We start from the raw sequence: 23,481 nt of genomic DNA on the forward strand, positions 1-23,481 counted from the left end.
TGGAAAGATTCAAGTAAAACAATACCAAATGAATTTAAGCTTCAACCCATTGCACAAGCACGTGGCTATCAGGATTAAGTATCTAAGTGGATAACGCTATGATATTTAAAGTGAACAGTATTGGGTTCGAGTCCTGAAGTAAATATCAACTCTGAGATGCAGGTACATTCGATTGATGAGTCCCAAATAGGACGAAACACGCGTCCTGGATATATTTATGTATTCACATATGTCAATAAGAGTGATCACTTGCAGTCCTAAATAAAAATAGGAAGATACAAGTCAACTATACCAACTGAATTCATTAATCCTAGTTTTATTTTTTTCTTTTCGTTTAAATTACAGCACGTCCTGTTGTGAATACAGATGAAGAAATTGTAACATTTAAAGAAGGCAGTTCACTTGTATTAAGTTGTCGTTCAGAAGGAGTACCAAAACCAAAAATTATTTGGGCATATAATGATGTACCAATTACAATATCCACTGATGATGATCAACGTATAACAGTGATTGAAGAATATTTTGTATGTAAAAAATAATAATAATCTCACTGTAATTAGTATTTTAATATTTTGAAATGTTTCTCAAGTTGAGCAACGATTTAAAGAATTCATTAATCTAACAATATTTAGTTACTTAGGGATGTTTTATCCAAGTCATTTTAAGTAAATGAAATTCTGTTCATAACTTGTTTTTACTTACTTACTTACTTGCGCCTGTTGCTCCTAATAGAGTATAGGCCGCCGAACAGAATTCTCTAACACACTCTGTTCTACTCCTTCCTTTCTAGTTCTATCCAATTGTTGTTAATTCTCCTCATATCTGTCTCCATTTATCGACGTAATGTGTTCTCTGGTCTTCCTCATTTCCTTTCGCCTTGAGGATTCCAAGTGAGGGCTTGGCTGGTTGCTTTCTTCAATGTGTGTCCTATCCACTTCCAAAGATTCTTCCCCATTTCTTCCTCCACTAGAATCTGGTTTGTTCTCTCCCACAGTAGGTTGTTACTGATACTGTCTGGTCAATGGATCCGAAGTATTTTCCGTAGACAACTACTAATAAACACTTGTATCTTCTGGATGATGGCTTTCGTAGTTCTCCAAGTTTCCGCTCCAGTAAACAGTAGAACTGTCTTGACATTTGTATTGGAAATTCTGACCTTGGTGTTGGTTGACAGACAGTTGTTTTGAGTTCCAGATGTTCCTCAATTGTAGATATGCTTCTCTTGCTTTGTCGATCCACGCCTTCACGTCTGCTTCAGATCTACCGTGTTCATCAATGATACTGCCCAGATATGTAAAGGTGTTCTCCGTCAATTGTGATTCCAATATTACATGTTGTGTTGTATTATTTTTTCTGGTTAGCGTGTTTTAAATAATTAGTTTTCTAAGAGATGGGGTCGCTAACCCAACTCCCAAGCCTCCTCCTTTATCCTGACTTGAGGTCGGCAGCAGCCACAGAGGGGCTTCAGATGGAGTTATCCGTAACTTGTTAGGGCTGGAGTAATATTATGATTGCAGCTAGATTTAAGTGAAATTTATTAGTTTAACATAGGTTCCTGTACCAGAAATTAGGCTTCACCAGATGTATTGATTAGTATTCTCATACGTAAGGATCCCAAAAGAATTATTTGAGGAACTTAATAGATCAACAAAGAAACTTTTTTTGTTTAACGAACTCATTATTTTATTGAGAGCTATACGGTAACCGACCAAGCATACAAGTTATAATGTTTAGTTTTCCGATAGAAAAAAAAACAATATGTTTATAGATTGACTGGTGGAAACTGTAACTCATTTGAATCCACTTAGTATTGTTTCTTTGAATCTTCTCATTGATGTTCAGGACTGCAATGGATCAGCCCCTTATTGGCGTACATGCATATTGTGTGGATTGCTTCGATACTGCCTTAAGTCACAAACATTAAGAGCAAAGATGGATGGTGGCTAGCAGTGAAATTCAGGACGCGCGTTTCGTCCCATGTCAGACTCGTCAGTTGGATGTACCTGCATCTCACAGTTGAAGTTCACTCAGGGACTCGAACCCAGCACCATTTGCTTCAAACGCCATCACGTTATCCATTTAGATACTGAGTCTTAATTGTCTATATAATTTGATTTATAAGTCATAGGTTTGAACTCTGTATTTCATTATTCAGCTAATTAGCCAATGAGAACGGTCATTAGTCCGTTCAAGTCGTAGCGAGCTACTTTTTGTCCAATTAAATTTATAATAAACTACTTTATTCTTGATCACAGGAGTCAAGATTAATTATTCGTCCAGCGAAATCTGGTGATGCGGGCAATTATTCTTGTATAGCTATTAATTCAGCTGGTAATCGTACAATCAATATTCTCGCTAACTTTATATCACCGCCGAAAATCGATAAACTAGAAATATCTAGTCTATTGCCAGTTGAAGGTCAAGAACAAATATTTACATGCCATGTTACTGGTAAACCAAAACCTAAAGTAAAATGGGATTTTAATGGAAGTCCGGTAAGTTATATATTCTTTATTTCATAATTAGTGTATTTTGTATATGTTCTTTCCAAATAGTTCATTACATTACGCAATCATAGAATAAGAACTATGTATTTAACCTTCATTTACGAACGTTTAGGGAAACTAAATGAAGTTAATGATAGTCATAGTTTGTAAGTGACATCAATTGAGAAACTATTGAGAATAAACATTACAGTTAACAACTATTTCGTTTTTGGTTCAAAACTATTCATATCCTTTAACAGAATAGAGTTTAGAGTTTTGCTCCCTTATGACCAATGTATCATTGTCAGAACACCGACTTACTTTTGAGGCTTTGTATTTATACTCTACCAACAATGAGTAACTGTTTCACAACGTATTTCAGCTACATCATTCAAGTTTATTTACTAGAACATCATTATTATCAGGGTAAGAAGTTTGTGAAGATTATTTCAGACCAAAGAAACCTATCTTCAATATAACGCATTATTATCAGAATGTGTTTTGTGGAGATTTTAGAAATTTCACTGGTTGAAATCATGAGTCAATTAAAGCTAGACCACCATGGAAAACCTGGATGAACTGGACGGCCGTTTCGTCCTAGTGTAGGGCTCCTCAGCGGTGAGCAGTTACGATCCCGCACCCTGAGAGATTTGAACCCAGGACCTATCAGTCTCGCGCCAGGTGCTTAACCAACTTGACCACTGAGCCGGCCGGCACCCCACGGTGTTAATGTCTAACTTTCGTGGATTGGTTGAAGTTAGACATTAACACCGTAGGACGCCGGCTCACCAGTGCTTCCAGGTTTTCTACGGCGGTCTAGCTTCAATTGACTCATGATTTCAACCAGTGAAATAACGCACTAAGTTTATGAAATAAGGGATTTCTAATTTAGTCTGTACATATTACCCCTATTCCTATATTTGAATTTATATTGGTTTCTTGTTGTTGGACAAATGGGAAGTGAGAAATATAAACTTATTATTTTCACTTTTAACTTAATCAGACTTCAAAATCAAACTTATTTTACATATAATGCAACGCAACATACTAAATATGATCAATGTTTAATAATTAGTGGAGAGTATTGCTTCAGCAGAGAGTGAATCTAGAGAACAAAGATTTACTTTACTCATAATGCGTTAGGAAGAAGTTATAAGTCCATAAGCTTATTTATGAGAATTTGCACTTGACAATTCTCTGTCGGTATAAAAAAACCTTGTCTTTGGCTAAAAGTTAACTATTTGGAACAGCTATAAATAAAAATAATATATTTGTAATATCCCAATGAGTAGAAAATTAGATTTTCTGACGATTTATTCTCTGAAGAAGCGACTTACCCTAAGTCACGAAACGTCAGAAAATCTCATTTTTTACTCATTGGGATATCACAGATATATTGTTTTTATTTATAACAATCAACTCAATGCTCAGTTTATTCGAAATTATTTGGAACAGTGTCTAGAAGCGGGATTCAGGAGGAAAGTTTTGTCCTGCCAGAAACTTATCAACTGGATGTGCCTAGATCATGATAACCGTCAAACACCTAGTCTGGTTTAGTAATCTAGTTGGTAACATGTTGACAATTTAAGCGACGAATGACGGGTTTGCGTTTCAATGTAAACATCAACGTTAGACTGACAAGTCCTGTATATGAAGAAACGCGTTACTTGGGGACTGTTGCTACTCACTATTCAAGATGTAGTCAAAGAGTTATTCGATTGTTCATGATAAGATTCTATCCTTAGAAAAAAAATTTGAGATTTGAGTAGTTCAAAGAATTGATTTTAAAGGAATTATCTTGAAACTGAATCCACTATATAATGAAGAAAAGAGGCAGTGCTAGATCTGCCTCTTTATTCCCTAAGGCATCTTTTTATCTGGACTCAGCAGTATATCTGAGCATGATTTAGTAAACCATAGGTCAAATCAGTCATGTCGTCTATCCTGAATGTCGTAATTTCCAGCTAGTAAAATCGAATGCATGAAATGCTTTGAAATATTGTTGACTCTTTTTTTCTTAAAACACAAAAGGTTACTAGTAGTCCAGGAATTCATATTGATGGAGAAAGAGGAGTACTGAAATTACTTTCAGTTCGTCAAGATATGAAAGGAGAATGGACCTGTCTTGCTGAAAGTATAGCTGGTTATACAAGAGAATCTGTACTAATGGATGTTGGGTGTAAGTTATTTTTTTGACTGTTTACATTCAGAAAGAAGTTATGAATGGGAATTGTTTACCATACTCGGCACAAAATTACAGAGTTACTTAATAAACTGGAAAAACCATACTCTAATACCTAAATTGCAAGATACTCATTAACTGTCTCAGACTTCATTGTCCCTGCATTTCCATACTAGTCGCTTTCTATTGCTGTTTTTCCTTCCTTGATGTTCTCAATCTTCTGCTGCCAGACATTATATTTTTAACTCGTGTTATATACTACTTATTTCAATATAAGTAGTACATTCCACACCAACATCATTTGTATTTGCTAACTGAAGTTTATCAGTCAGTCAGTCAGCTACAACGTAGGACCAGGCACATATGTGCATCGGTCCAGGTTGCCATACCGCATCAGCACAACGAGATGAACACTGGATTCATAGCAGTGGTTAGGTCAAAGGTGGTAATATATAAGAGAAAGATTGCATATAGAGATATAGTACAAGAAGAAAGAATTGGTTCGTAGAAAGAAAGATATGAAGTGATTTTAATCTCTTAGTTTAAGGGAAGACAGGGGGTGTATACACCGACGCCAATGTGATCGACACTGAGCCATGTCACCAAGAGTCTCCAACCATTGGTTACGAAAGTCACGCGGACCCCAACCAAGTAGTCTGCATCTACCAACATGGCTCAGACTTCTAGTCTGAGCCATGTTGGTCTGACAGATTAACCATTCAACTTATACATGTATTTAATAAGTACTATTCTACTCATAAGTTCCGTGTTTATACACTGCTTTGTTAGACAATCATTCGTCAAGTTATCAAAAGGCACCGATTTCTAAAACATGTAGTTAGTACTTGCAGTCACATATATGTTACGTATACCTGAACACCGAATACCACGACCTGCAGCGCTGAGGAGTGTTGAAGACGGTTGGAGGAAAGTTAGGGGCATCCAAACCAAGAAGTGGCATCAGTCATTGAAGTCACTGAATTCTAGTCTGAACCATGTTGGTAGATGCAGACTACTTGGTTGGGGTCCGCGTGACTATCGTAACCAATGGTTGGAGACCCTTGGCAACATGGCTCAGAATTGGTCACAGTAACATCGGTATATACACTCTCTATCTTCCTTTAAACTGTGAGATTAAAATTACTTTATATCTTTCTTTCTAATTCTTTCTTCCTGTATTAAATCCTTAGACACAATCTTTCTTTTGTGTATTACTGTCATTGAATTAATTACTCCTATGAATTCGGTGTTCATCTTGTTGTGCTAATGAGGTATGGCCACTTAAACCGAGGCACAACTGTGCTTGGTCCTATGACTAACTGACTGACATGTATGTTCTTACTAAACAACACTTTTACTCATCAATTTCGTCCAGGTGATATGGTATCCTTCATAACAATAAGCATTTCAAGTGAGATATAATAGAAGACAGTACCTAGGTAAGAAGTAAAATGGAAATAGGTTAACATTTGACAGCTATAATGATGACTATAACTACTATTAATTTATCGACCTTTATTGTTTACCTTTTAGTTCCACCTAAAGTACTTACAGATTTTACAAATTCAAAAGTATTAGCTGAATTTTCAATGGATACAACTTTAAGTTGTCCAATAACTGGTCAACCTCTTCCTAATATTAAATGGTATCGTGTTACTGGTTCAGGGAATATACCATTAAATTTTGGTAATCGTTATATATTACAAGCGGATAATTCTTTATTAATACATGGTAAGTAAATTATTCAAGTGCATATCGCATTCCTTGAAGTTGCTTTTATATATAACTTTTGAATTAGTATTATTATAAGTTGAAGATATAAAACAAAATATCCTAAGATTAGTTTTCTAAAGATAGCTTATATAAGAAATCGATGAAGTCTAGTGAACTACTGAACACTAGAGTAGATCGTTTTTTTCTGCCTAGTTTAAGACATCTTATGTATCAGAAAGGGTTTTGTGGAGATTTTAGAAATTTCACTAGTTGAAATCATGAGTCGATTGAAGATAGACTACTATGGAAAACCTGGAAGCACTGGACGGCCGTTTCGTCCTGGTATGGGACTCTTCAACAGTGCGCATCCACGATCCCGAGATATCAACTCACTGAAGACAATAGTGTACGGTGGCGCAACTTCATCTTATGTATGTTGGCTGTAAAATCTGAAGACCATATATTTGTTGTCATGTGTAATTATGGTTGCACAATATAACAAGCAGGAAAAAAATTTAACCCATGATCCTCAATTTTTCTGTGTTCTACATCTATGACAAAGTGTTTTCTATTTTTTAAAAAAATATCGAACTAATCTTCATTTAGTATCCAATTAAAAATCTTCATCTTGAGTGAACCAAACTTTAAACCCAATAAAATTAAACTACATTTCTATCATGAGCTTATAATATGCCAGGATGTATTTAAAAAATAGATTCAATAGGAGAAAAACAGACAATTTTTATCAACAGTTCTATTTGTAATTTCAATGGTTGAGATCATGAGTCGACTGAAGCTAGAACACCATGGAAAAATTGGAAGCACTGTACGACTATTTCATCCTATTGTGGGACTCGTCAGCAGTGCGCATCCACGATCTCGCATTGTGAGATTCAAATCCAGGATCTATCAGTCTCGCGCACCAGCGCTTAACCACTAGACCACTGAGCCACCAGGCATCCAACGGTGTTAATTTCTAACTTCAACCAATCCACGAAATTGAGCAACACATTCACCATTGTCATCAGTGAGTTACTATCTCACAACACACCTGGTTGAACTCCATTGGTCACTGCTTCTCACTAGAATTCCAGGAAATACCTCTTGAAATCAGTCAACGGAAACCATCTAGTCATAACCTAGTACAGAACATTATCAATCGAACTGTCTAATTCATTGATGAATTAGATTCTACAGTTGAGTTCGACAAACACGCCATTCATCATCATCATCATCATCATCATCAGTACTAGTAGTTTCAATCACCAGTTATAATCAAAACAAACTCACTCCATCATCAACTTTCGACTTGTATTAATTCACTTCAAAAATTAGTCGAGCTCACCAACATCATTTCCACTCCACCACATCTCCAGTCTCTGTTTCTTCCACACACACACACACACACACTCAATATATCACTTCCTGACTATTCTCATTCTATGTGAGATGTTGATTTCCTCCAAACAATACACACAGTTTCTGTATTGTGGTACAGTTGTGTTGTCATATTGTGGCTGAATTCACTTCCGACATAACAGAAATCTTTGTCGTTCTCATATAAATCACATCGATATGAAGTCTGATAGAATGTAACATCATTCAGTTGTTTACATGAGGTGTACTTGTACTTTACATGTTTATCGGTCTGATTGTAATTGTATGTCAATAGATTATGATTTCTCCTTTGTCTATCTATGAAAAATATTATTATTCTGATAAATATTTTTCATTGGAATAAACAAAGTTTTCCCCAAACGTTGAATAGTTTTCAAAGTTATTTATGTATATCAAAATATATTATCTTCCATGCATATTCGTTTATGTCTATATCAGATCGAGCTACGAAAATAATCAGCTAGATTTATGCTTAACCATAGTAGCCTCAAATAAAAGAAACATACCTGAGCGGCTTGGTTGATTATCTGAGCTACCTGTTTCTATTTCAACAATTTTTCTGTTTCATTATTTGTTTTAAAAGATCATTATGTCAATGTATCGTATAACCTATTCACGTGCATTTGTGAAAAGTTTACAACCTTTCGCTGTAAAACTTACAAAAAATGTATATGATTGAAATCACGAGTCAATTGAAGCTAGACCACCATGGAAAACCTGGAAGAAATAGAAGTAGCCGTGACCAGTGGAGCTAATCCGTATCAAGTAGAAACAGGTGTCTTCCTCATTACAATGGAAGATGGTCGTGCAATTTCGTGGATTGGTTGAGGTTAGGCCTTACCATCATTGGATGCCGACTCAGTGGTCTAGAGGTTAAGCGCCTGGCGCGAGACTCACAGGTCCTGGGTCCAAACGTCGCGGGGTGCGGGATCGTGGATGTGTACTGCTGAGGAGTCCCATACTAGGATGAAACGTCCGTCCAGTTCTTCCAGGTTTTCCATGGTGGTCTAGCTTCAATTGACTCATGATTTCAATGAAAAACTTAACAATCTCCACAACCCCTAAACATAAAAAAGTATCATCAGAGACATCGTGGTTGTTTACATTATTCATCGATAAGAATGACAATTATTCAGATTTCGATTTCTGAACTGTTAACATCTAATTGGCGATCACTCAATGTCGATCAAGAAATAAGAAACGGAAAGTTGTCGAAATAATTTATGCTGAGAATTCTATATTCTTTAATATCAGAAGGGGCTTTTGTGGATATTATAGTAATTTCATAGTTAAGATCGTGAACCAATTGAAGTTAGATCACCATGGAAAACCTAGAACACTGGACGTCTTATTTGTATTTAAGTGTTAATACTGTTTTGATCTCTCTAGATAATATGTAGACTTCGCATCAAAAAACATCTAATGTTAGATTTATGTCATTCTATTCAACTTTAAGTCTCCTTATTTAGGCAATAAATGGATAGTGGCTAGCAGTGAAATCCACGACATGCGTTTCGTCCCATTTGGGACTCGTCAGCTGGAAGTGCCTGCATCGTAGAGTTGATGTTCACTCCAGGATTTCACTCCAGTTGATTTCAACATGAATAAACCTATTTCAATCAGCATTGATGAAGTTGATTTCAATTAAACATTTTTGTATAGTTAAATTATTCTTGATTTTATCATTATATATGTTTACATAAACACCCTAATACACGTAGATACTCAAAGGGGAATTTTACTTACTATCATCTATGAGAATAAAATTACAATGATGAGTATATTCGATTGTTAACTTTGATGCATTTTAAACAAAAAATGGATTTCTTGTCCAAAGTTATATCTGATTTTTGTTTTCTTTCAATGTACCTTTAGATGTAAACATGGAAGATGGAGGTGTTTTCATTTGTGAAGCTGTTAATATGTATGGTAAAGTGAGTCATTCAGTCACCGTTGAAATTGGAGGCACAAGTAAGTTGTTAAACGGTTATTTTGTTTTCCCTTTTTTTAACCAGTTATGCATGATAGATAATTGGTAATCACTATGGGTATTTTGGTATTGTAATTCATAGAAATTAATAGTTGCTACGATCCTTGTTTGTTATCATGATTAAACTAGTAAGTTAGTAACTTCGTAGTTGAATTCATGAGTCAATCGATTGACTCATGATCTCAACTATTGAAATTACTATAATATCCACAAAACGTCTTCTAATATTAATCGACATATGCTCACTAGTGACTGGTTTCAAGAGGTATTTCCTGGAGTTCTAGTGAGAAATAGTTTACTCCAAGGTTCGTTTTTGTACAGAAACATGGGTATTTATAGATGTTAACATTTGTTAAATCAACATCATATTTCGGCCAATCCGTTAGCGACATATTATGCTACTGACCAATAGCAGCACGCCACGTTGGAATTCTAGAGTACTCCATCATGCTCTGATTGGCTAGGACTCTTTGGCTCCTTTTGGGCCTCTGGAGGCTCCGTTGAAGTTCTTCGAAAGCCGAATCAACAGATAATGATGTAAAATTAGAATAAGACTAGTATATTGTGTCCTTTTCATGTCTGCTTCCAATTCTCCACGTAGTGTATGTGTTCTTCCACCTTCCTCTTTTCCGTTTACCTTCACGATTCCAGGTAGTAAACACTTGCCTCATGACGCAGTTTGGTGGTTTCCGTAATGTATGTCCTATCCACCAACTCCATGGTGTCTTCCTAACTTCCTCCTCATCTGGAAGCTGGTTTATTTTCTCCCACAGTAGACTATTGCTGATGGTATCCGGACAACGAATATGAGTATCTCGCGTTGATAACTGTTTATAAATACTTGTACCTTCTTGATGATGATTATTATTATTACTGTATACCTGTGGGTTCGAACCAACATACTGTTAACTATCTTCAATTGAAACAAAATTTACTTGATAAAACTACTTTATCAAATTTATAAATTGTCTCAGAGTTTGACTCATGGACCAATCTTAGTTACAGAAATATTAAGAACCAGGATATTTTGAACAACTAAGATGGTGAAAGTTAACAGGAAACCCTGCACTTAGGTTTCATGCTACTTGGTACTCGTCAGTAAGGTGTACGGACTCGATCCCGTGTCACCCTGCTTTACAGTAAGTGACGTTACCGCCGAGCTATCCGGGCCGTGACGGACATGTCATGTATGTAAGCTCCTTACTATAGAACTCCTTAGCACTGGGTATCCAAGACCTCACTAGTAATCAAACTCAGGATCTTCAGATCTCACAACTTAGCGCTTCCTGTTTACCCCTGGTCATCATTGGTATATACTACCAAATTTTAGTCATCACCACATACTCCCTAGAGTAAGAATAAAGTATAATTCATTATTATGTCTAATCTAATAAATAAAAATTTCTTTGGCTTTGAATTTATCACCATACAAGTTTTATCCTTCTTAATTGATGTGTGGGCTAGAATCATAATGATTGGTTGTCTGCTTAGTCAGAAATGTAGATAGTCTTACAGGTGTCAGATGAATTATATATTCCCCTATCTTTATTATTATTATTACTGACTCATTATCGATTGTTCATTGTTGTTAGATTGTGTCGGGTTTTTAGTGTGGAAATATATTTACGTTGTGGTCAGGCTAATCACGTGTTCTTGATCTGAGTTGTGTTGAAGTCCTGTAGAATGGACACTGGGAGAGAATCTAGTGTAGATATGTGTTTAAAGTAAATTAACGTAAATTAACGTGAAAACCCAACCGTTATAACATGAGACGAAGTAAAACCGATCGTAATAACAATTGGTGACAGGGTGTAAGACAAAGAACCGGCGATACAAAACCACAAATTATAACATTAATGTTCTATTGTTTTGATTTTTAAACTATTTTAGAAGCTCCATCTATATCATTTACACAACCAAAACAATTAGTTCTTGTTGGTACAACAGAAAAACAAATTATTTGTAATGTACTTGATGCAAAACCAGCTGCTACTGTAATTTGGTTAAAAGATAATCAACCTATTGATATTAGGACAAGTGAAAAATATTATCAAGATGGATTTAACTTAATTATACGTGATATAGAAGTAAGTATTTATTGATTTGAATGTATTAATAATTATATATTCAATTGAAATCATGAGTCAATTGAAGGTAGACCATCATGGAAAACCTAGAAGCACTGGACGGCCGTTTCGCCCTAGTATGGGACTCCTCAGCAGTGCGCATCCACTCATGATTTGAATAAAAAAACTTAACAATCTCCACAACCCCTAAACTGATAATTATATTTAAGTAGATCAATGTAAAATTTATGAGTATCAATAGTGTTGTATTTTGAAGTCTGGTTAGTTATTATGTGATTTATTGGTCAATGGAAATATGAATTATACAATTTTAGTATTGTGCTAAACTAATGACATTCGACTGGTATGAGCAGCTTAGCCTCCTTATTGGTCCTTTGTTCTTTTAGCCCCCTTATCGTTCCCTTTTCTGTCTAGCCCTACTTTTTGAGTCCAGAACACTAATACCAGCTTCGATCATGAGAAGCATTTATTTCAAACATACTTGGTTTATATACCAACCAAACAGACCACATCGTACCATTAAATAGGAAACAACATTTGCATAAGGATTAACCCAAAGTGTCTGTGAATGTGAGATGGTATTTGATAGGCTGGGTCGAACTGAAGAATGGTAAATCGCATTATGATAGCCTTTATGTCAAAATAAAGCTTATGATAAGAGGGACATGAATATGCATAGTTTAGTTACTTAACAATTATACGATAAAAATATACGTATAGTATTGGTCCATAATTGGATTCCAAAAGTTATTATTCATTATTCTCATCGGGATGTAACAACATAACCATATATTGGAAACCAACATACTCAAATTGGTGTATTGATCCTAACTCTTCACATCTTTTCAGAAGAGCTCTCAAGATGATTAAATCTGAAGACAAGCTGAATGATAAAGATTATATATATTAACTATCTTACAACTTAATAATTTCCCCATTAATATTATCAAAAATATATTAAAACAAAATTATCCTTCTTTAAACAACAATTCTTATGAAAGTTCTTAAATCGTTACTGTGGTTTTGCCTTAACGCCAAGGTAAAACAGAAGAATTACGACAGATTTTGAAAACTTGTGGAATTAGAGCTTTCTATAGGACAACCATTACTCTTAAAAACGCTTTAGTTAGAATAAAATATGAGATCCCGTTTACATCCATCCAAAATCGTGTCTACATAATAAGTTGTGCCGAATGTAATGTGTTCTACATTGGAGAGTCTTCCGGTGAGATCTTGACTCGGGTGAAGGAATACGTAAGTTGCACAAAAAGCCATAATAAACCTATAGAATTGAAAAATTTACAAGTCAGTAATATCAGTACACGCTATTTCCAAAATAATTCAGAAAGATTCTTTCATCTATAAAAGGAGGAGAATAACCGAAGTGATTTATATAGTGCTCAATCTCTCTGGCCTCAATAGGAGGAAAGAAGGCCTGACTGTTCATCCAACCTTGGACTGTTTCGTCAAATAACCACATTTGACTCTATTGAGTTTCCACACAATCTGCACATACACACAGACCAATTTCAACTCCACTACTTCATATATTTTTCATACCCACTATCTGACGCATAAATTTATACGGTTATATGTAACACAGCAGAATCACCTTGACCGAAAATAACACGACATTGACATGTTCGAGTCCCTCCTGAGGGATCGTGGAATGGGCGCTGCTAAGGAGTACCATACTGGGACAAAACGGCCGTCCAGTAGTTCCAGCGTTTCAATGTTAGTCTATAATTGATCGGATCATGACTTTATTTAAAATTCAACAATCTCCAGAACTGTATTTTGATAATACTAATATATTTAATGCAACTAGTCACTTTTACAAGTTTTGATAGGACAATCAAAGTACGGAGTTGATCTGGAAAATTCGATGTAATTGAGCTACATATTTTAAACAGTTTGATCACATATATTAAACTTCATTATTCTCCATATAAAATCTTTGACAACTGAAATATGTAATTTCAGCGGTTAAGATCACAAGCCAGTTGCAGCTAGACCACCATGGAAAACCCGGAAGCACTGGACGGCCGTTTCGACCCATTGCGGGACTTTCCAGCAGTGTGCACCCACGACCTCGCCCCTGTGAGATTCGAACCCAGGACCTACGGGTTTTGTGCGCGACCAGTTAAGCAATAGACTACCAAGCCGGCATCCCACAGTGTAAATGTCTAACTTCAACTAATCCACGAAATTGTGCGACACATCCACAGGGGGAGAGGTTGTGGATGCGCACTGCTGAGGAGTCCCAGAATAGGACGAAACGGACGTCCAATGCTTTCAGGTTTTCCATGGTGGTCTAGCTTCAATTGACTCATGATCTTAATCATTGAAATTACAATAATATCCACAAAATCCATCTGATATTAAATTGAGATATGCTCAAGAAACTCTTATATCAACAGAAACTGATGAAATATTGTCTTACTAATCAATAAGTGGTTGATATAAACCTCTATAGAAGTATAGTTTGTTTGTTGAAATTTTGATATCGGTGCCAGTTAGAATCGATTGACAATGTAATTGTCGTAAATTTAAACCAACTCATTTTGATAGAGTTTCGTTATCTGAACTGGATAGTTTGGTGGTGGAGCTTTGATCTTTCTTATTAACGACATCATTAGCACAAACTTCAAGACAAGTTGTGAACCACATGTGGAAAAATTCAAACACTTCACTTCTACCTGAAGTTTGTGCTAATGATGTCGTTCAGAAGAACGATCAAAGCTCCAGAACCAAACCATCTAGTTCAGAGAACAAAACTCCATCAAAATCATCCACCTAAGCTACAAATCTTCTCCACCATCTCAACACCAACTGATCTTAATGCTATCCGATTGTTTAGTAGGTTTCATTTGATTCATACCTATTTGCATAATCTAAGTTTATTATTTTCGTCCAAAGAAGAAACTAATCCACAAATGGATCATTCTTTATCATTCTGAGATCAACTTATTATCAATGTTATTCTATATTAATATGTTATCTCTAAATTTTACATTCTGTTCCTTTAGATAGAAGATGAAGGGATTTATACTTGTATTGCACGCAATGTAGTTGGAAAGGCTAAATTTGATATTGAATTAGATGTACAAGGTAAAGATTCTGTTGTATTATAGATATTTATTTATTTATTAATCTAACTAATAAATAATCAAGGCTGAAAATACAATTCACAAATTGACTAATGATGTTACATTTCCATTCTTCCATATAAACTAGTAGTCGATGTAACCTTAGGATTGATAACGATCAGTCGTATACTGTGGAACATTAGAATATCCTATAATTATTAGTGTTGACAGTTGACAAATAAGATTCAAATAACTAAGATTTGATATGTTTATAATATTCAAAGCAGAGAAACTAGACAACTGATTACACTACCATTACGTTGAGGTATGTTTATGAAAAAAAGAAACTGAACACAGAAGAATGATAGCGAACTATAATGTTTATAAACTAAAGGTCGGTTATAATTACATTTATGTATGTGTCCGTTTAAATACAATTCTTGTCATATGAAAGAGCTGTAGAGTGGCGTCGAGTCACAATTGACTATGATCACCACTACAAGAAGGTTGCGATTGGAGGCGATTGGAGGTTGTAGCGAGATATATTTGTTGGCGATCTCGTGGTATCGAAAGAATACCGAGATTGTGCCAAAAGAGTACAAGCAAAATCACTGAGCAAAAATAAATACGTGCAAGGTCACAATCAACGGAAGGAAGATTGTCTTTAGTACAGTTAAACAAACAAGTACAGTAAAACAATCACTGGTACAATTGGTTATAATAATAATTGTTTTCATTAAACCAATCGAATTCTTTTGATAAAAGTAAGTCACTACACAGCCTTGCTCAGTCATCCTAAAAATATGGTAGCATTGTAGTGAACAATGATTTGATGGAGATAATCAATTTAATATGTAATGTAAAATTACAGAGTTTCTTCTTGAATTATGAAAACTATACAATCAATACTTTATTTGTACATCTTCCATCAGTTGCCCTTTACATTCTTCATGATACTTTCAATTCTGTTTTTAACATGCGTCTTGGATACCACCGCTAGCCACTATCCATCTTTACTTTAAATTCAGTAATCAGTTTCTTTATATTTTTTTTCAAAGAAAGTCTGTAACTGCTCTCTCTCTCTCTCTCTCTCTCTGTCCCTCTGTATATATCCTATTCATCACGTGTCTGTAACTTATTTTTATCTGACTATAAATATTGATCAGATCTTGATTAAATGGAGTTGGTTCACACGCCTTCTCCATTAAGAGCCATCTCTCTTTGCTTTCTTTTCTTCGCTTCCTTCACTTCGTCGCTCTAATTGTCTGTCCAAATCAATGAGTGTACAAAGTATGTGTATTCAAACATTCATTCTCATAATTGACATATTTCATTCTGTTATTCATCAACACGAGTTAAGTCCATAATTATATACAAGATCGATAATATGTATATTTCGATAGCAATCATTCAATAGCGATCAACATATGATCTAATTGGAGTCAGATCTCAGGCCACTAAAATAATACTTTTGATCAATTTAAGTTATATATATAGCTAATTTATCCAACAGTGTTTAAATGGGATTATCCATATAACAATTCACTAAAATAATCCTAATTTCTTTTTTACTATCATTTTAACTTGTAACACTTCCATAGTTCATTATTCAATTTAATGAACTCAATATCATTTTGTTGTTAAAACCCAAATGAAGAATTATTTACTTATTCTGGTGGAGTTTTGTTCTCTGAGCTGGATCGTTTGGTCGTGGAGCTCTCATCGTTCTTCTGAACGACATCATCAGCACAAACTTCAGATAGAAGCTCCACGACTAAACCATCCAGCTCAGAGAACAAAACTCCACCCAAATCATCCACCTGAGCTACAAATCTTCTCCACCATTTACTTATTCTATTTTAGGAAAACCAAAGTTTTTAGATTCATCTATTGGAGGTAAAATTGATGTGACACAAGGTGATAATTTAGTTTTGGAATGTAAAGTTGAAGGTGATCCAAAACCAATTGTTGAATGGCGTAAAGATGGTAGAATAATTTTACCACAAGGACCTGGAACAAGTACCGGGACATTGTATGGATCAAATATGGGTTCAATAGGACCGGCTATTGTTATTTCACCTGATGGATATACATTGACAATATATTCAGTTACAGAAGCTGTTACTGGAAGTTTTACATGTTCTGCTATTAATGTTCATGCAATTGAATCAAAAGAATTTGAAATAAGTGTTAAAAGTAAATTTGTTTTTTTTAAACAAACTTATCAAGTAGTCAATTATTCGACTTCTATTGAAATCAGAGTGTAGATTGTAGTAATTTCAATGGTTGAATTCATCAGTCGATCTATGGTAGATCACCATTGAAAATCTGAGAGCACTGGGTGGCCGTTTCGTTCTAGTATGGAATTCCTTAGCATTGCGAATTGTGGATGCGCAGGATGAAACGGCCGTCCAGTGTTTCCAGGTTTTTAATGATCATCTACCTTAGATTGACTAATGAATTCAACTATTTTATTGAAATACTAAACTTGATGAAGATTAAGACGTTAAGAATAAAGAAGTAGAAGAAATATAAACAAATGGAGTCTTGATCAAAATCTTAGAAAATTAATCTTTCAATAGCCTAAACACTGTATTAAGGATTTCCTGTTTTAGATTCCTTATAACTAAGTAATCATGTGTGTTTACCTAATGTACTCATTGATGCACAAATTATACTTTCAAGATAATTACTTTCAAATTTCACTAGTTGAAATCATGAGCCAATTGAAGCTAGGCCACCATGGAAAACCTGGAAGCACTGGAAGGTCATTTCGTCCTAGTTTGAGACTCTTAAGCAGTGCGCATCCACGATATTAGCATTTCAGGAATCGATATCTGGAATAATGTGCATTCTTTTCAATGCATATTGCCAGCAATCATGGTATCTCTGATTAGGCTCTTTTATAAGTTGTACAGCAAAATGTAATAAACTTTTTGATGAAGTTTTGTCCTCTAGGCTGGATGGCTTGGTCAAAAAAACCATTACATCGAATAAAGCGGACGCCCTCTTCATCCTTGCCTCCATGAACATCAAAGAGCAGTACCTTTTTTATAACTGGTAAAGTGAAAGGTTGTAAACTTTTCATAAACACACCTGAATACGTTATGCAATGTATTAAAACAAAAGAAAAACCGATTTGTTGAAATATCTAGATGATAAGAAGAAATAGGTTGTCCAGATTATCATGTAGATCGCCAGCGACTGTTTTTATGATTGCTTATTATTGGATAAGGAAATAGTCTTTAGTTAATTTCATGTGATTATCTCCAATCTAAAAGTTGTCAATGATCATTTATTACAATCCCTATCGTTTTTCTTTCTCAGCACCACCTGTTATATCAAAAGAAGGTAGTAGTGAATTTGAATTGGGTAATCAAGAAGTTGGTTTATTAACTTGTATTATTGCAATTAGTCAACCTCCAGCTAAAGTAACATGGTATAAAGATGGAAGACCATTAGAGCATATTCCTGGTCGAATTAATTTTCTGGATCATGGACATACTGTAGTAAGTTCATTTGGAATGCTTGAAATGATTTCCTATGAGTTGAAGCTTTTGTTTTTCTTCCAATTATAATCATGTGTAAGATATTGTTTTAAACTGAATTTCGTAAGTGACACTGTGAACATATGAAGAAACGTATTTTTTTTCAGTAATAGGGTTGTGAAAATTGTTGAATTTAGATTTATATATTACCATTGAAAACCTGGAAGCACTGGAGATTAACACCGTTGGATTCTGACTCAGTGATCTAGTGGTTGAGTGTTCGCATACAAGACTGAAAACCCTGGGTTCCATATTCCACGAGCGGAGTCGAGGATGCGTACTGCTGAGGAGTCCTACAATAGGACGAAATGGTCGTTCAGTGCTTTCAGGTTTTTAATGATGGTTTAACATCAATCGGTTCATGATCTCAATCAAAACGTTATCTAATACTTTGCAATTTTTAATGATTCTAAAGTAGAGAACAACTTGGATAAATGTCCAAATATGTATTACACAATATTACTTCAGTAAGTATTGTTTCACATTGAAAAATATTAGGAAATACGTGGTAAAAATGAAGAAGACTCTGGTTCATATGAATGTCGTGCTGAAAATGTTGCTGGGATAGATTCTAGATTTTATCAAGTAACAATATTAAGTAAGTCAGTAATAATAATATTGATTGTTTTTATATGTGAATCAATTATTGACTTTGGGTATTTTACAAGGTGTAGGAAGTGATTTCTTATGGATGCAATTGTAAACTATTCTCTAGATTGTTGAGCACATAGTCTTAGTTTAGCTGAAGTCAAAAAAAGTAAGCTATTTGACTTGATAAGTTTACTTGTTTCTAAAACATTAATACTATAAGCAAATATATATATATATATATATATATATATATATATATATATATATATATATATATATATATATGTTTTATTGAATGATTTGTTATTGTTAAGCAAAGATGGATAGTGGCTAGCAGTGGAATCCTGGACGCGCGTTTTATCCTATTTGGGACTCGTCAGTTGAATGTACCTACATCTCGGAGTTGGTGTTCACTTCAGGACTCGGACCCAGTACCGTTCGCTTTAAACGCCATTGCGTTATCCACTTAGCTACTGAGTCCTGTTAGCCACTAGCTTGTGCAATGGAGTGAAGTCTAATTCACTTGACATTGTTCATTTGAATCTTCCCATTGATGTTTAGGCCTGCAATTGATCAGTCCCTTATTGGCATATGTGCATACTGTGCGCATTGCCTCGATATTGCCTGAATTAACAAGCATTATAGACAAAGATGGATAATGCTTGTAACTTAAGGCAATATTATGACAGTCCGCACAGGATGTACATATGTCAATAAGAGACTGATCATTTACAGTCCTAAATAAAATAGATCGGTTTAGAGAAGAGTTGTTGATATTTGGCAGCGAAAGTGAGATACAATCGGTCACTGAGCGTGGACAGACAGGCACTTAACCTACTGACTATTAAATATGTGATTTCCCTTCTTGTCATTCATCTCTACACTGAACTGACTGAGTGTGACTGCTTGTAATTGCGTTGAACATGGTACTATCTAGTCTTTATTCTGGGTTGTGAATCCTGGATATAAAATAACGTGACTAGTCTGATCATCGTATTAACGTATTATCGAAGAGTGCCGGAAAGTGAGGGAGAAAAAAACATTTTTAACCATTTGTTAACACTGACGCAATCATACTTGATGGAGAAGCTCTGTGGAATCTTTTACGTATCTAGTCAGCTGCATCATCGATGAACAAGGAGGATTGGATACAGATGTAAAGGAAGGACCTTATTCTTACAATTAAACAAACAACATATGCAAACCAGATGCAATCAGAAACAGCCTACTTTAAGAGATAACAAACCAGCTTCAATCCAGCTGCAACTGTGACTTCCAATATATATAAAATCAACAATCGTATACCCTTTCTCAAATATTTGGAATTTGTTATAAAATTATGAATGTTAGCTATTCAAAATACATGGCTTATTTCTGAACATGAGGAATCATTTCATTGAATTATTCAACAATATTACAGAAGCAAATTCTTTCATTGCTTTAAAATTCTTTTTTTTCTTCCCTCATATTAAATTCTAGTTCCTCCAGAGATTACAACAATTGGAACTTCTACTCGTCGACTTGTTCAATCAGGTCATAAATTAGAACTTGAATGTGGTATGACTGGTTATCCTGAACCAAAGTTAACATGGTATTGGAATGGTAAACCATTATCTAGCAATGATGATCAACAAGAAACTATAGCATCTAGTTTAGGCATGCAAATAATTAATATGAATCCTGAAAGAAAAGATTTATTTATACAAGAAATGAGTACTGCTTTACAAGGAAAGTAAGTATCATATTTTTAATATTGAAGCTTCGATTGTATCATAACTATAATAATTCTACTTATAAGTTTCTGGTTAACATTAATTGCACGGCCATTTAATTGTTCTTTTTCGTGTCGGGTAGAAACAGGTGTCTACCTCAGTACAATGGAAGATTGTCGCTCAATTTCGTGGATTGGTTGAGCTTAAACATTAACACCATTGGATGCCGGCTCAATGGTTTGGTGGTTGAGCGCTCGCGGGCGAGACTGATAGGTTCTGGGTTCGAATCTCACGAGGCGGGGTTGTGGATGCGCACTGCAATAGGACGAAACGGCCGTCCAGTGCTTCCAGATTTTCCATGGTAGTCTAGCTTCAATTGACTCATGATCTCAACTATTGACATAACTCAATACTTATAACCACACGAAAATAAGTTAAAGACATGTGATGAACAGGTTAAGCAAGTACGCTCATATAAAAACAGTCAAGGTTAATTAGCGAATAACTGAGACGGTTAAATTATGAATCGAGAAGAACAAATAAATTGGTCCGTTCGGAAGCTAGAACAGTCCATGTGAATTTGATGTAGCACTAGACAAAACACCTTCTTACGGTAACTTTTATCTCTCAAATAGTACATTTGGTTGACAACCCAATGATGAAATTCACAAACAATTTCGTAGTAATACTGTTTCTGTGTTTACTCACACATTTCCTCTTTCTCCTGATGATCGACTGGATCATGGAGACGTCTACATCTGAGAGGAAGTATGGGATACAGTGAATGGGTAGGATGCAGCTGGACGATCTAGATTTCGCAGATGATATGGCTCTTCTATCGTACACATAACAACATATGCAGGAGAAGACCAGTGTAGCAGCAGCCTCAGCAGCAATATGTTTCAACATACACAAACGGAAAAGCAAGATTCTCCAATACAACACAACATGCAACAATCAAATCACACTTGACGGAGAAGATTTAGAAGATGTAAAAACCTTTACATATTTAGGCAACATCATTGATGAACACAGTGGATCTGATGCAGATGTGAAGACGCGCATCGGCAAAGCAAGAGAAGCGTATCTATAACTGAAAAAAATCGGGAACTCAAAATAACTGTCTGTCAACCAACAACAAGGTCAGAATTTTTAATACAAATGTCAAGACAGTTCTACTGTCTACTGGAGTGGAAACTTGGAGAACTACGAAGGCCACCATCTAGAAGATATAAATGTTTATTAACAGTTGTCTGCGCAAAATACTTCGGATCCGTTGACCAGACAATATCAGCAGTCAACCTACTATAGGAGAGAACAAACCAGATCTCAGTGGAGGAAGAAATTAGGAAGAAGTGCTGGAAGTGGATAGGACACAAATTGAGGAAAGCACCCAACCAAGCCATTATATGGAATCTTCAAGGCTAAACAAAGGAGATGAGGAATACCAAAGAACACATTTTGTCGAGAAATAGAGACAGACATGAAAAGAATGAACAAAAATTGGATGGAACGGGAAAGGAAGGCTCAGGTGAGAGTGGGTTGGGGAATGCTAGTCGGTGTCCTATGCTTTATTAGAAGTAATAGGTTTAAGTAAGTAAGTGACTGTTTCTGTGCCGCGTCAACATTCATTGCTTTGAAAATGCTAACCAAGGTGACTTTGATTTTCCACCTAATTAAGTTTGTTGTCATTTGATAAACATTCAGTTTTTTTTAATAAAAAGAATCTTTTTTTAAATTTTCTTATTTAGCTATACATGTAAAGGAATGAATAAAGGAGGTTCGACTGATTTAACTTATGAAGTTATTTTACTTGGTATGTTTTTATGAATAATTTTATTGATTTAACATATACCCTAGAAACAAACGTTATATGGATACAAAGGTTTATTTATTATTATTTTTTTATAAAGATTTAGTCCATTTTAGGGTGATATGATACTAACTACATTTAAACTTAGTAGTTAAATGGTTATGTGTAAACAACCTGGTACTGGAAAGTTCTAGATCAGATACTACTATTGATACCATTACTACTACTATGGTGCGTGCTACTTATATTGACATAAGTAGTATGGTTTTTCTATTTTTACCAAGTAACTCTGTAATGTTGTGCTAAATATAATTCGGTTGTCCTCACCTGTGTTCTTCACTACGCTACCATTATGAATGAGAAAAAAATCTAGACTATAATGGATCACCAGTGTTCTGATTTTGTCAATCATGATATAAATATGTAACTGAATTCTAAATATTTATATCCATTCACTGAATGGATTAAACTTTAAATGATCTACTGTTGGGAATTTTTAGCCTAAAAAAGATACAACTTTCCAGTATTTACCGATATTCATAAACTGTTCAGATGGTGTTAACTGATTAAGCCTACCTTTAGATAATACAGTATTCATGAAACTATTTCGGATAGACAAGAAGAGTCCACTTAGGGTTTGATTTCTAAAATGATTGTTCATTCAAGCAGCTAACGACTACCATACTAATTACATTATGATTTAGCTGTTTAGTGCTTTCAGGATTTCACTCGTGAGTTAACTAAGACCAGTTTTCTATGTGAATGTTGAAGATTGTTCAATCTTCAATAAACCCCTATATTAATAAAATTCAAAACTGTATTGAATATAATTGAGAACGACTTAACAAAGTAATGAAATGAAGCTATGAATA

General features: G+C 35.0%; 1 protein-coding gene across 1 annotated transcript in view; it reads left to right on the plus strand.

Moving 5' to 3' along the window:
- The window catches only part of MS3_00004447 (uncharacterized protein), a 176,635-nt gene that overhangs the window by 41,534 nt on the left and 111,620 nt on the right, over positions 1 to 23,481 (plus strand). Inside the window, exons 11-22 of the mRNA XM_051212367.1 lie at positions 346 to 524; positions 2,256 to 2,495; positions 4,518 to 4,665; positions 6,202 to 6,399; positions 9,655 to 9,750; positions 11,660 to 11,856; positions 14,886 to 14,967; positions 16,809 to 17,141; positions 18,273 to 18,454; positions 18,992 to 19,091; positions 20,564 to 20,816; positions 22,548 to 22,612. Of these exons, the coding sequence (XP_051072546.1) occupies positions 346 to 524; positions 2,256 to 2,495; positions 4,518 to 4,665; positions 6,202 to 6,399; positions 9,655 to 9,750; positions 11,660 to 11,856; positions 14,886 to 14,967; positions 16,809 to 17,141; positions 18,273 to 18,454; positions 18,992 to 19,091; positions 20,564 to 20,816; positions 22,548 to 22,612 (2,073 nt within the window). The remainder of the gene's footprint in view (positions 1 to 345; positions 525 to 2,255; positions 2,496 to 4,517; positions 4,666 to 6,201; positions 6,400 to 9,654; positions 9,751 to 11,659; positions 11,857 to 14,885; positions 14,968 to 16,808; positions 17,142 to 18,272; positions 18,455 to 18,991; positions 19,092 to 20,563; positions 20,817 to 22,547; positions 22,613 to 23,481) is intronic.

This window comes from Schistosoma haematobium, chromosome ZW, assembly GCF_000699445.3.
Source record: "Schistosoma haematobium chromosome ZW, whole genome shotgun sequence".
Lineage (NCBI taxonomy): Eukaryota > Metazoa > Platyhelminthes > Trematoda > Strigeidida > Schistosomatidae > Schistosoma > Schistosoma haematobium.